The sequence below is a fragment of the Liolophura sinensis genome, chromosome 7 (genome assembly GCF_032854445.1).
Source record: "Liolophura sinensis isolate JHLJ2023 chromosome 7, CUHK_Ljap_v2, whole genome shotgun sequence".
Lineage (NCBI taxonomy): Eukaryota > Metazoa > Mollusca > Polyplacophora > Chitonida > Chitonidae > Liolophura > Liolophura sinensis.
In genome coordinates, this window is record NC_088301.1 from 39,272,815 (window position 1) to 39,287,323 (window position 14,509).

General features: G+C 36.5%; 1 protein-coding gene across 4 annotated transcripts; it reads right to left on the reverse strand.

Annotated features, from left to right (window-relative positions):
- Positions 1-789: 789 nt before the first annotated feature.
- LOC135470263 (uncharacterized) lies at positions 790-14,036 on the reverse strand. 4 transcript variants are annotated; one of them, XM_064749092.1, is made up of 11 exons: positions 12,437-12,916; positions 11,246-11,350; positions 8,720-8,764; positions 7,011-7,148; positions 5,907-6,032; positions 5,656-5,766; positions 4,879-4,980; positions 4,247-4,363; positions 3,214-3,282; positions 2,629-2,745; positions 790-2,025 (listed from the first exon to the last, which is right to left on the reverse strand). In XM_064749092.1, the coding sequence occupies exons 1-11, from the start codon at positions 12,812-12,814 to the stop codon at positions 1,831-1,833; spliced, it is 1,503 nt and encodes a 500-aa protein (XP_064605162.1). In that variant the 5' UTR covers positions 12,815-12,916; the 3' UTR covers positions 790-1,830. The 4 variants fall into 4 exon arrangements, with proteins under 4 accessions (XP_064605162.1, XP_064605163.1, XP_064605164.1 ...); XM_064749094.1 differs by lacking the exon at positions 12,437-12,916 and adding an exon at positions 13,631-14,036 and having other exon boundaries at positions 791-2,025; XM_064749093.1 differs by lacking the exon at positions 8,720-8,764.
- Between the last annotated feature and the right edge of the window lie 473 nt (positions 14,037-14,509).

Genomic DNA, 14,509 nt, shown 5'->3' on the forward strand with positions numbered 1-14,509 from the left:
CAACGGACTTGAGTCACTTACTCTCCTTCGTCTCCGTTCGTAATCGTTGGGCTCAAAACGTGTATGACAATCAACTGCCCATTTTGATGGTGTCCACTTCTTGCGATTTATGGCACGAGTCCATTGCTGTCTTAACTCACTAGAAAAGAATGTTCACCTCTACCACCACTGCTCGGCACATGGCAACGACTGGGCATAGCGGAATCGGTAGCAGGTACTCAGTTTACTTTTCTTTTCATTTTATCTACTAAGCGCTATTCCGGCCATGTGAACCGTGTCCACTGCAATTGTTGAGCCTTCTCTTGGATTATCTCTATCACACTACCTTCTGCCATAGCTGCTCTGGGCTAACTATTTGCTGAAGTCTCTTGAAATGACCACCTCGGGTAGCTAGAGCAGAGACACTAACCATGCACTAACCCACCAACACCAATGTTAACAACTCGAACCAGTTCTTCTATTTGATATGCACTTATCGTTAAAGTTATCTCAAATGAAGATATGGCAAAACCAGCGTCTGCAAAGCACCTTTTAACACTAATCCAGCCATTTAAACATGGTACGTGCTATCTGCCCATAAGATGAACTGTTAACAGAGAAATGCAATGTTTAGAGTAGGCCTAACCTTATATTTGAATTTGACAAAAAAAGAAATGAAATAAAATAAAGAAAACAAATTCCCTACGACAAGTCTTGTTGGATTATGAAATCTGCGAACAGCCAACATGTACCTTGGAGGGGCTTTGGGAACATTGTCGGGAACATTGAATGTATTTTCCATAAAAAAAAAAAAAAAATTATTAACCAAGGGGGCAAGCTTTATCAGTTCTTCCATAGACTATGCATGTAGATATCATTTTCAATCATAAGTCTAATATGCTCAAATTCAAATTCAGATTTGAAATATGTCTTAGGCAAGGGAAAAAATCATTCAAAATACTGAATTTAAAGCTACAAATGTTATTTCCCAGGGAAGCCTGAGTTTTCCCTTCGCCTTCTGTATTAACTGTAACACTGGCTCTAATGTTTGGCATACATGAGAATTAAGACGTGACTCAACACACTGGTCACAATGATCCAGAAGCCTCTTACCAATGCGGTTGCTGTGAGTTTCATTCCAGCTCATCCTGTAAATCTCCCAACAACCTGCGGATGGTCGTGGGTTTCCCCGGGCTCTGCTTGGTTTCCTCCCACCATGACGCTGGCTGCCATGGTATAAGTGAAATATTCTTGAGTACGGAGTAGAACGCCAATCAAATAAATAAATAACCAACCATGTTATATATGCAAGGTTATGAATCTGCCAGCAGCTTGAATTCTTATAACAAAATTTTTAAAAAATCTGCACTTGTTCTCATACCTGAGAAATGATCCATAAACCATGAAGAACTCCGACACAATCACTAATTTTCAGAAAAAAAAAACATAGAAGAATCACAATCGGAAATGACAGCACAGAGGTTTGTAACTAGAAATTCAGTTGTAATTCACCACATCTGTTTTACTGTAAACATGCACACGATCATGACTAGGCAACTTGGAAGCTAATTCATTTCATATCAACACAAGAACCATTATACAATAGTCATGGCAACAGCAGAGTGGAGTTGTTTTCAAGAACATCTGCACTGAAGTCTTTGAGTCAAAGATTGACACATTTAATGTGTTCTTCCATCTCAGATTCCTGAATTACGCAGAAGCTGGGTTTCTTCATGCATATCAACTGCCTGCAGCTGAAATGGTTTAATAGAAGACACAGATGCAGATGTTGACGTTATGTCTATATATTAAACACAAAAAAAATCTGTCAGTCTTCTGTAGTTTTGGTCTCTATGTCTCTATATGTTTGGGCATATCCTTTTTTTCTGATCCTGTTTCTGTTGTCTTCAATTTACGCTTTCTCCCTCTTTTCTTTTTCCTTCGACTTCTTTTCACAGGGACCAATGGTACGTCTTTGGTTTGTACACTCCTACTGACTGATCTACTTGAGCAGTAAGGGTGATCATGCTTTGAGGAATAGGATCCCTAAAACAGAAAGTGAAGGTACACTGAATATTAATATCTATAAAAAATATATGACGATTTATTCCTGTGTCACGTCAGTTCATTGTAACAGTACAGAGTATTACACGTTTCAGTGGAAAAGGATGACATCACTGTCATATGCTACATACATGTTGTACCTGAATATGCAGAAAAATATAAAGAATATAAACTGTGCGTAAGCCTCAATTTTATGTCTTCATGTACGTTTAATAAATTCATTCGTTTAATTGATTGGCGTTTTACACCATACTCAAAAATATTTCACTAATACGACGGCTGCTAACATTATGGTTGGAGGAAAGACACGACCATCAAGTTGCTGCAGACCTTCCCATGCACGGCTGCACATTAACTCACAGCGACCGCATTGGTGGATGGCTCCTGGGTCATTTAATGATTACCCTTATGATTTTTTGCTGTTATTTGCTGAAAGTACATGTATATACACGTTGTAAGTGGACAGCTCATCACAACTGAGAACAGTTTTTGAAATAGGGTGGATTGAGAACCTTTTTGTAACACAGGCTATGCATAGTACATGTATACTAGAAAAACAAATTAAGCACAGAAAAGCTGACTTACATGCTGTAGCTTTTCTTCCTCTGTAGGTTCACATTCGGAGTCCTGCTCTGAGTCTTGAACCATGGGGCCAGATTCAGCGATGCTATCATAGGTGTCACGAGGAAGGTATATCAATCCCTGTGGGCATACATCACCTTTCATTCATGACATGTTACTATAGACATATTTGAAGTAGAGCAAATTTCTATGACTAATACTGAACTTTGCTACTATAGTCACGGCTTCCCGTCAAAATCATGTAATTTTAGAAAGCATTTCAGGCCACCTGGGTTTCAAGAGCTTCCAGAGAGCCCACTGATCCTATCTTTTTGTGTTATTTACTCAGCTGCACCCTCCATCATCACCAATCCCCATTGGCATCCTTTCTATAAAAAAAGTTCTACCTTGCCTTGAGTCTAAATGTGTGATATTATCACTTAAAACATATCCAATAAAACAATAACAATAGCTCCATCCAATCTGATCATGCTACGACTGGTACATATAATCCTTACTTTCCTGATATGGCACTGTTTATACCAAAGCAACACTAGAATGTGCACGAATACACTAACATGTGTATGTTACACCAGGGCAAAACTGTACCTTTTTATCAACTCCTAATACCTTCTTTGATTTGTCAGGCTTTTTATCATCAGGAAGGTAAACAAATGCCTGCAAATAAATAAAATCAAACTGCGGAAGATTAAGAAACTGATGACAAAACAAATGACTATAAGTTAAGGTTAAGGTCTAGGAAATTTCTTTGAGAAAGGATTCTGTGAACATTCACCCATCATGATTTCTGTTTTAAAACAACTAGAAACAAAATATCTCCCAAGCTCCCAAAAAAAACGCCACCATTTTGTCACTTGAATAAATCAGCTTCCAATCACAGTGCAGTATGCAGTAATGGCAAAACGAAAAGGTATACACTGAGAAGGTGACAACATGGTGACCTATCTAGGTGACTGGGTGGTGATATTTAATTGCTAGTGATTTACAGCAGTGATGTGGAGAAATATGATTAGGAAGCGAGCTTCCCTACTGTTTCAGCTTTACATGAGAGGCACCTGTAGTGATGCCCAGGCTAAATTGAAAGGTGCCGTTTAAAAATCCCAGGTAACCTTATAATTTTATTGATGTTGAATAACCTAGATGTCAAAACTGCACACAAAGAGAAACATCAAAATTCTGACCAACCAGATGCAAGCTATTTCTTGAACTCAAGAGCTCAGGGGAAACCCTGTTCTGTTTTTTTAGCTGTATGTGCATGGGGCAGGGTACGAGAGATGCGACATCATGTTTCCACTTGCAAAACAAAATTGTTGTGATCATTTAGGTCAGTTTCCACCTCTCCTCAAAAATAACTTAAGAATGAGGGAGAAAAGTCCTAGAGACGAATAAGATATCACGAGTGTGACAAGTTCTCAGGTTACGTGTAATTAATTGACAACTTGACTTGGAGGAATATCCAATAAATGCTCTAAGCAACACGTGCTTCTGGAATTGTGAGAGGTGTCATGTTGAACAATTATCAGATGCTTTCCTTACAATTGGTACATATGAAGTTGAATAAGGTTTACAAGACTTCTAAACATATGTACATGTATATATATATATATATACATGTAGTTACCGCTATGTATTCTGTTGGGGGCTCTCCAGCTTTTCTCTCCACAAAAATTTTTTGTGGTATGCCATAAATATCATCTGTAGTTGCCAAAGTTGTGTTTGGGCAGGAAAACAGTGGATTCTGAAAATACAAAAATAGCATTACTTTAGCTTGAAGTATATATTAGCAGCAGAACTACAGCGCTCCTCAACCCTGTATGTTCCATGCAGCTGGTAGATGCTTTACCACACCAGCTACCAGCCTGTCTTGATCATATAACACAGAAACACTCATATACAATGTAATGTTATTGAACTCTTTTAATAATTATTAATTATATTTCCCATTGATACATTCACAGATACACTCATGTCTTATCATAACTATTTTAATTCTTAAATGCTTTCTTCATGGATATTAGCATTGGCATATCTGGCTATGAAATATCTTTTTCTGGCCAGGTGATGAAGAAAAGGTCTTGCAGCAATCTGCAGATGGTCATGATTTTCACCTGGGCCATGCTCAGTTTCCTCCTGCCATAATGCTGGCCATTGTTGTATATGTGACATATTCTTGAGTACTGCATACACCACCAATAAAACAAATAAATATCAAATAAAAACCTGGTACTGCATATAAGGAACAGATATACCAACCATTTTGCTAGACTGGTTGTCGCTTTGACTTTCAGGCTGTTGTGTTTCAGATTCTGTATTAGGAACCCCTGTACATGGGCCAAGGTATTCCATCTGAGTTTCCTAGATAAATTCAAAGGAGATTCTAGAAATGCTGCTTAATAACCATTGGTGATTTAAGATTAAATATACAGTTGTCCTTAAGCATGCCAAACAAGTACATTTAAGGTAGATTCAAAAGTTTCAATTCAAAATTAAAAACAGCAAAAAATAATTTGTCTCAATTGTAGGTAGGGGTCCAAAACTCAAACGTGACCACTAACTTTTTAACTCGTAGTGAGGCGACGTGCCAAGTTTCAATACATCATGACAAACCATTTTCAAAAAGAAATCCGAAAAATTTTGCGACAGACTGACCGACAGGATATAAACCTATAGGAAGTGTTATGTTGGCCGTCAAGATTCATGCAAAGAAAAGGGTAACTTGCCATATTTGGGTCTAACATTCTTTCCCTACAAGGAAATTCTCGTAAACTATAGCATGCACATGTGTGGCAGAAGTGAGAGCTTGAGACACAGTAATGAAGTTCTGCATTGTACCACAGCAATATGCTAACTCTTTGTTAACAAGGACTCAACGTTCCTTTTTGCTAATTGATTCTACATATAGATGCATAAAAAAAATGGCAGAGCTTTTAAATTTAGCACATAAATATGCTCTGCCAGTTGTTCTGATAGTTATATCGCTTTTTCACCATGGGCATATTTTTTTTTTTTGAACAAAAAAAATAAACAAACCTTGTCCTGCTTGGATTGAGTCTGAGCATCTGTCAATCTGGTCTCTGGAAAATCGTTACAATCTGTCTTGGAATTGCTGTGGTCAGAGGTATCAACCGCATCCTGAGGACACTAAAAACCTATTAAGTTGTGATTTCCATAGTACAGGCCTGGCCAGAACAGGTTTTTGGAATTTAACGTAGAATTTTACATTGGAATTGCAACAAGAATCAGTGAATGGAATCATTGCACATCTAGACACATAAATGTACCTGTATATTTGCTCTTTCTTGGCTAGAGTCCGTCTGTGACAGAGCTTCAGAGACTGACCTGCTCGTCCCCTCTAATTCGGTACATTCAGGTTCTGGTACCATGGGCTCAGGAAAATACACAACATCCTGAAACAACAACAAAAAATGTTAGAAAACTCACATTTATTAAAGTTAACATATGCCAAACTGTTGTCTAAAAGCTTCTTCTGTAAGGCTAAGGCTGTGGCAGCTTTCATGACATGGAACCCTGATGTGTGTAAACAAATCCGACTTAAAACTTTCAAAAAATTAAATCTTGTTGCTTTAGAGAAAATACAAGTATACCTGATCAGAGAGATTCTTTCTTTTTAAGGTTTTAATTTGCAATTAAGCTTCAATCAAAATTTAGACCAGCAGTTCAGAAATTACTGGAGAGACAAAATTAATAAAAATAAATGAAAAAAAAACACATGAAGGGTGAACAACCCCAATATATGACCAGTTATTAAGGACAATGTCATAAATATTCAAAGCAAATTTAGCACAGATTAACTCATTAGGTCTGGAGACCAGGTCACTGTGAACGAGAGACAACAACCAACACTCCCAATCCCAATACATGTATGTCTCTCAATACATAGTTGGAGGGAGACTTATAACAGCCCATACAACCTAACAGAACAATCTCAAAAACCAGGCGTAGATCGACCTTGCATCTGGGATTTTTTTTTGCAACTGGAAACATCTTGAGGTGACTGGGAGCATTTGATGGGGCACCAGTTTCAGTTCAGCTGATCACCTGACTAGGCTCTGAGTTAAACACTTTCTACCTTTCGGCTATTCAAAGCATCCAGTTGCATCCAGTTCTTTCAAAGTACGCGTGTTTGTCCCAAGTTTGTGACAGCTGCTCATGGTCGCAAGTCGACCTACGCACGGCTCACCTTTAAAAATCAATATCCAACTGCATGTATATTAAGGTATAATATGTATAATAAAGAAAACAATGCACAGGAGAGAAACATATTACATAAAGCTTATTGGTTGAATGAAGGAAACTGGAAAAAGAATCACAATTAAAATATCTCTGTGTGCAGGTGTGCAATATAATAATATAAGACCTCATACCTGTGAGGTACGTGTGTGTCTAGGTTGCCGCAGACCAGAGATGCCTTCACCAGTTTCTTTCTTAGAGAATTTATGGTTCTCTGGATCCTCCAATTCTGTTTTTAAAAAATCAGGATTAATTTCCTCTGAAGTTGATTTCTATGAAAGAAAAGAAGGAAGTACTGTAATGTTTTTAAGTGTCACATAGACAAATTGCAGAAAATCTGAATAACGCTTAAATGATTTTTCCTTCAGAGATGATTTATAATGCATTAACAGTGGTATATTATGTTTTATAATAACTCTATAACGCTTGAATAAGAAGTATTTAAGGTTATTAGTCTAGATACCACCTCTATTATATACAAGAACATGGAGGTAAAATTTCACTCTACATATGCATTTACTTACCACTGATTAGACACTCTACTTATTATGTTTTTGACAGAAAAAATTCCATTTAAAAGATGCAAGAATACAATAATTATGAATGAAAACCAATTTTCCTAGTGGTAAAGACAGTTGCCTCATCACAGATCAAAGTTGAAAATGATTCAAGGAGCAAGGATTTTCTACTGCCAACTGGTCTCACCACGTGTGAACTATATGTATGCTGTGGGAGACAACAGGAGAATTTGACTTCACCAAAATCCAGTCTTGATTTTTTTTTTTTTTTGATTGGTGTTTTACGCCGTACTCAAGAATATTTCACTTATACGATGGCGGCCAGCATTATGGTGGGTGGAAACCGGGCAGAACCCGGGGGAAACCCACGACCATCCGCAGGCTGCTGGAAAATCTCATGAAAATCTATATTCAGAGGAAATGTTTCCAGTGGACCAGATTTTACAGACATCCTGTATTTAACTATGTGTATGTCTCACAGCCTTGACCAGCCTTTTAGAATCGAACAATCTTAAACAAACAATTTCACAAAGGAATGGACACCATTGGGCCAAAAACATGTCATGAATGTCTCTTACAGATCAATGCACAGCATTAACAGATATTCTAGCATTGTAGACGGTTTTGATCAAAACTGTTGTCAACATAAAACACCAATTTTTGTTTTCACAGAGCAATATAATTGCATAATAATTTGCACATTATGCACGCTGATCTATTCATATTCGCATTTGATTTTTTCATAAATGATGCTCCTTGTGACATTAGTCATTTCCCCTTCCTGCTTATCAGAATTGTCATGTAGTGGAATAACGTTATTTCTCCTTCATTTTTCAACATAATGCTTTGAAATCTGGTAAACATATAGGTGAATACTTAAGCTAAAAAAGTCCCACAAATTCTTGAAATCTTTTGTACTTTTAAAGATAGTACTAAAAGTATATAAAACTCTTGAAAGTTTTAACTTTGAATGATCACTCAGAAAAATCTAAGATGAAATTTAAAATCAGTGGACCCTTTTCAGTTTAAAGAATAAAGTATGCACATGGACAATGAAATTTTGAAAATACTGAAAATTGGCAAAAAAAATGGCATTTTGAGAAACAATAATTTTTTTACAATTTCTTTTTATTTTCAATAATATAAAAATTAAAAAGCAAAAGAATTTGGAAGTATTTTAGAAATCATCAGTCATTTTAGCTGTCAAAATATATAATATATAAATATGACTTTTATTCTATCCATATTTGGGGGTACACAGCCAAAATGCAGAATTTTGCTAAAGAGAGGTCACAGTATCCTTAATGGTAGAGTAGATCAGTTACCTCATCTGCTTCAGTCTTCACAGCAGTGTTATCATCAGATGGTAACTAGAACAGATCAAGATTGCTGCCGTAATCATGAAATACAACTAATTACCCATAAAGAACAATTTAGGGAAACACAACTGAATTTGTTGTCTATCAATACCACCCCATTAATAGCTGGATCCTTTCCTTAATCACCCCACCAGGTGTCACTTTGTGTTTATAAACCCATTCTACCAGGTTTTGATCAAAACTGTCAAGATAAAACACTAATTCATGCCTTCACAGAGCAATATATGTTTGAAAATTTTACATAAGTATGTTGATCTATTCATATTTGAACTGGAAAGGATAACTCTTGATTAAAATTCATTTGCAAACAAATTAATGATGAATCCTGCAACAAAATGATGCTCCTCGTGACATTGGTCATTTCCCCTTCCCGCTTATCAGATGTGTCATGTAGTGGAATACTTTTATTTCTCACTTATTTTTCAACATAATGCTTTGAAATTTGATACACATGATGTAGCTGAATACATTAGCTAAAAATGGCCTTGCAAATTTTTGATACCTTCTTTAGTTTTAAACATTAAAAAATATCAAATTTTCCCATAGCAAAATATCAAACTTTTGATTTTTTAACTTTAAATAATCACTCAGAAAAATCTAAGATGAAATTTAAAATCTGTGGACCCTGTTTCAGTTTAAATAGTAAACTATGGGCTTGGAGAATAAAATTTTGTATATTTTGAAATTTGTCCACAAAAAAAAAATGGCATTTTTTGAAACAATAATTTTTTTTTACATTTTCTCCTTATTTTCACTGATATAAAAATTTAAGAGAAAATTTTTTTACATAATATATAAATATGACTACTATTCTTTCAATATTTTTGGCTACACAAGGCAAAATACAAAATTTTGGTGGACCGTTTTTCAGTTTAAATAGTGAAGTATGCACTTTTTTGCAAATGATGAAAATGACATTTTGAGAAACGCATCCAAATTTTTAAAAATTTTCGTTAACATCAAAATTCAAATGATCAATTTTGAAAGTGTTTTTAAACTCGACAGCCTTTTGAGCTTTATGAACATATATATATAAATATGACTGTTCCATTAGGATTTTGCCTTAAGAGATATAATGCCAACAGCAAAAAATTTGTACTGCTTTTTCAAGTTATGCGTCATCTACATAATGTTAAGACATGTGTCTAACTTTGAGTGAACGAGCAAATGTTCAGTTTTATCAGGAGTTTCCCTTAAGCCATCCCGAAGTTCGCTTTCAAACGTTAAATCGTACCTGGGAAAGTCTGTCAGCAGCCTGCGGATGTTCGTGGGTTTCCCCTGGACTTTGGTTTTCTCTCACCATAATGCTGGCAATCGTCATAAGTGAATTGTTCTTGAGTATGATGTAAAACATCAATCAAATAAATGAAGTAAATAAATATCAAATAAAAACCTGGTATTTCATATAAAGAACAGATGTACCAGCCATTTTGCTAAACAAATGTTACATTGTTAACAAGTGTGATTCACAGGCAAACAGTGCATTGTGGCAATCTCTCATTTGTATGTTATCTAGTCGTGCAAACAGTTTACACCAGTGAAGGATTTCCCACTGTAATTCTCTTGAAATTTTTTGAAAAATATAAGCGTAAAATGTTTAAGGCAAGGCAACTCGTTTTTTTAATCTAGCTGAACCAACTCAAAAAATCTGAATTTCTTTCAGTAATTACAAGAGGGGTCCTAGTAACCTTAATGACACAGTTTAAAAATAGCTGATCAGTTACCTCAGTTGGTTCCAACTAGAACAGAACAAGATTGCTGCAGTAATCAGAGTTAAACTAATTACCCATAAAGAATGATTTAGTCACAAAACAGTTCAACTTGTTGCCTATCAACTTGGCATCATTTATAACAGGATCATTTCAGGAGACTTAGTAACTGTAAAAAAATATTTTGGACAGGTGTTACAATGGGTGGAGCTATTTTCAAAAGAATGAGACTATTTAATGTTAGAAGCCACTATCAAGAAATTTCCACATAAACAATGGTCAACACTAATAGACAGTTTTATTGGCTGAGTAATCTTACAATGTCCCTTCAAAACCACCAACTCTTCGCAGGCTACTGAAACAATGAACATACCACCCTATAAGCACCAGTGCCCATCTTGTCCCCAAGGTCCCTTGAACAATGAATTCAAAAATCACATCATGTTTTCAAGACAACTTCCTGGGCCACCAATGGAAAGGCACTTCTAATTCCAAATATGTATCTAACCTCCAACAAAAATGTGTACCACCAAATCTTGATGTTTCGTCCAAGGCACAATATTAAATATACCTAAACTTTTTACATGGAAGATGCAAATGGTCATCAGGCCTCCTTGTGTAACCCAGAATTTGCAATATGCATTATTTGCTCAAAGATATGCAATGAAAATTAACAGTGTAGTTTTAAAGATTCACACCCTACAAATGCATACACCCTGACTTGAAATTACTGAAAGAACAGCAGAAAGTAAGGGTATGTTACCTGAATGGACTGTTGATACGGATGTATTATTTGGAAAAGTGACACTGGGTAAGGTGAAATATCTTTTGTTTTTTCATCGTTAGCAGAGAAGGAGTCCACAAGTTCCTAAAACATGAAAACACATCAATGAATATTGCACTTTGTACCATTCAATTGAAATATGACTTACTCATATCAAAAAATTACCCTCCTATATCTCTACATCACCAGTTCACAGTTTAAGCAATTAATTTACGCTTTTTTTTGGAGGGGGGGGGCCTCAGGTTTTAACTTCCAACACTGTTGTGTCGTAATATAAAAGGCCTTTCCCAATTTTGATACACGTATATTTTAACTAGAGTTATCAAACTTTTGGCAGCAAACATATCATGCCTTGTTCAGTACCATACTTCGTATTAGAGACATGATTCTGCCATCACTATTCGTAGAGCTTCCACAGCTCACTATCTGTTTCAACCATGTTAGACATACTGCAGATGGTGAAATAAGTGTGTTGTTATTAGATGTAATCTACATAAAGGTGAGACTTTGCAATGCCTAATGACATGTATCTGACTGAGTGAACAATGGCATGTTCAGTTTTCTCTGCGGTTTCTTTCGACCGTCAACTCACTCCATTCGCTATATTTAGTAACATGGCCGAAGACTGACTTTTTTGACTGGGTTACCTCCCCTTGTTGTCTAGACAATGGAAGATGTTCAGTGAATTTCACATCAGAATACAGACAGTATTGTGTTGTAATTATGTGGCCATGTAACTTCAGTTATGCCATGTTACTTCAGTTATGCCATACAGATCATTGAGAATTATGAATACTTTATAATCCATTATCGAGAGAAAAGAAAATCGTATTTGGTATCCTAGACTTGTATTTCTCTTTGAATCTATCATATTGTTTACATGTGCAATCCACGAGCACCTGAAACATTGTGGGAATCTTTGCCCTGCCTCATTTGCATATCTCGCTGAGCGGACAGTTCTGACCTATGACGAATTTCCCCTTATAATTCTCTTAACTGACATTTTTTGGAAAATACTGGCCCAGGAGATTTAATTAAATGCAGTCAAATGAAACTCATTGTTGTATTTAGCGCTACCAACTCAAAAATTCTCAATTTCTTTCGGCAGTATGTCCCTTTAACAGATAGCTACTGAACAGTGTTAAAATCTGAACAACTAAATACGTCAACCTTAAACTTTGCAGAAGTCCTGCATTCAGAAGACGATGAGGCAGCGAATAAAGTCGGAACAGCATCCTCCTTCAGACGCCGCTTTCGTTTTAGTCTCTCTTTTTCTGTGAGCATAAGATGACCGAATGTGTCGAACTCGAAGCAGTCTTTCAAAAAATGTACAGAGCAAAGACACATTGAAGAAGATGCATGATCTGACCGCCACTTCCTGCCAACATTTTGAAGCCATTGTTTCAATAGGTCTGGTTTCGTAAATGGAAATCGGTGAAAAGACAACTTTTCATTTTCTGGCAAAGGCTCTCCAGAAGTGGTTTTGTTTCTGTTCTTCCCAGCTTTACCCTGCACGTTACTGCAGCCTATCGCCCAACAAGTAGGCATCGTGACACGGTTGTTCAGCGGTCGCTCTCGCTGTCATAGTCGTTAAATTTCTCAGTTTGACCACCGTAACTGGATGTAAATGTGGATCTCAAAGCTCATAGAAACCACAGCTTCACATGTGACATTTTGAAGTTACTCGATTGGCCGAAATGCTCTCGACTTAACCACACACCAATATGAATTACCTCCCTTTTTCCACATCAAAAACTTGGTGAGGGATCCTTCCACTTGTTTACTTGGTTAATGCTGGGATTTAGACTGACGTCTATCTTAATCCCAGGATGGTGTTTTGCGCGATACCGAAGAATACTTCACCTATATTTATTTATTTGTTTATTTACTTTATTTGAATCCAGTAGGCTTTCATCCACATGACAATGCATACATTTGCAAATGTGGTCCTGTTCACTTAATTCAACATCTTTGAAACATGTCGCTCTTAAAATTTAAAATGTTTTCCTTTACCTCCGACAACTTCTGAACGGAATTTACATAAAAGAGGCTAGGCCTTTCCTAGAGATTTTTTGTCAGAAAATCCATATTCGTTGTTCAAATCAAATACCAAGAATAGCTTAAATTATTGCCTTTCAATAAATATGACTTGTCACGCACCTGTACTATTCTTAGTGTTAAAATGACCATAAAGTTTAAAAAGGTTATCATGCGACCCGCTTCGTATATTTGAAGAATGGGTATCACTTGCTGGAAGTTAATTATTTGGACCATTCTAGAGATATTTTTTTTCTTTTTTTGATATCATTCTAAAAAGACTTGAACACGGAGATACGGTAGAGTGTTCTCCCTTAGATTGCTTACTGTGGTAGCCGGTCGATTTCGGGGACCATATGGGAAATTTTCTGTTGGTACAGCCTCTTTAGTTAGCCTCCGTATTTTTGACGCCTCTGACAAGCCATATTTTGCGTATTTGTCCTCTTCAAAGCAGTCTGGCAGAAAATGATCTGAACACAACCTAGAATTTTTATTCGGGACAAACCCGTCCCTGTTCATGTTGAAAACCCATAGTTGGGCTAACTCTTCATTTCGCACTGGAAACCGGTGAAGCGTCACTTTTCGATCTTTGGCGATTGATCTACTTGTGTTTGAACATCCTATTGCTGAACAACTAGGCATGACTTTTGTAAACACAGGTCACCTAAAGTAACCGCATTTTCTCTTGATCGTCTTCGGCCCGAGTGACGTAATTCAATGAGTAGCCATTTTGTGTAGACCATGTCCGGTGGAAGGAGATTAGGAGGAAGGAGATGTCTCATTGGTTAAAATTTCAGTGTCGCTGGCATGATAAAGGGACGTAAGCCAAACTACTTGTATGGCATACTCCCCGATGTGCATGTCCAAACCCTTATGTTCGCATTATAGACCTTGGTATGGGTCTTTACTTGTTTGAAAGCACTGACAATGATGCATATACTGGTATATGTAATCGGGGATATGTTTCAATTGCCTACATTTACGTTGAAGATCACACAGAAATTTTTTTATTAAATCCGGTCTGCAGGAACTGACTGACTAAAATCATCATTAAAATCCGTTCCGTTTCCTCAACCATCTTTTATACATGTAACCATCATATTGAACAAAACTATTTCCATATGATATCTGCTTTTAAGAATAACAGCTGCCTTGGCTAAATACCATTCTAATCCGGTTTAACACGGAGTATTTTAAATCGGCTCA

Excerpts from the sequence above, each read along its gene's own strand:
- LOC135470263 (XM_064749092.1), bottom strand. The coding sequence starts at position 12,814 with ATGCCTACTTGTTGGGCGATAGGCTGCAGTAACGTGCAGGGTAAAGCT. Across the intron at positions 11,351-12,436 it reads GGACTTCTGCAAAGTTTAAG|GAACTTGTGGACTCCTTCTC; the intron begins GTTGACGTATTT and ends TTCATGTTTTAG. Across the intron at positions 2,746-3,213 it reads TATTAGGAGTTGATAAAAAG|GGATTGATATACCTTCCTCG; the intron begins GTACAGTTTTGC and ends GTATGCCCACAG.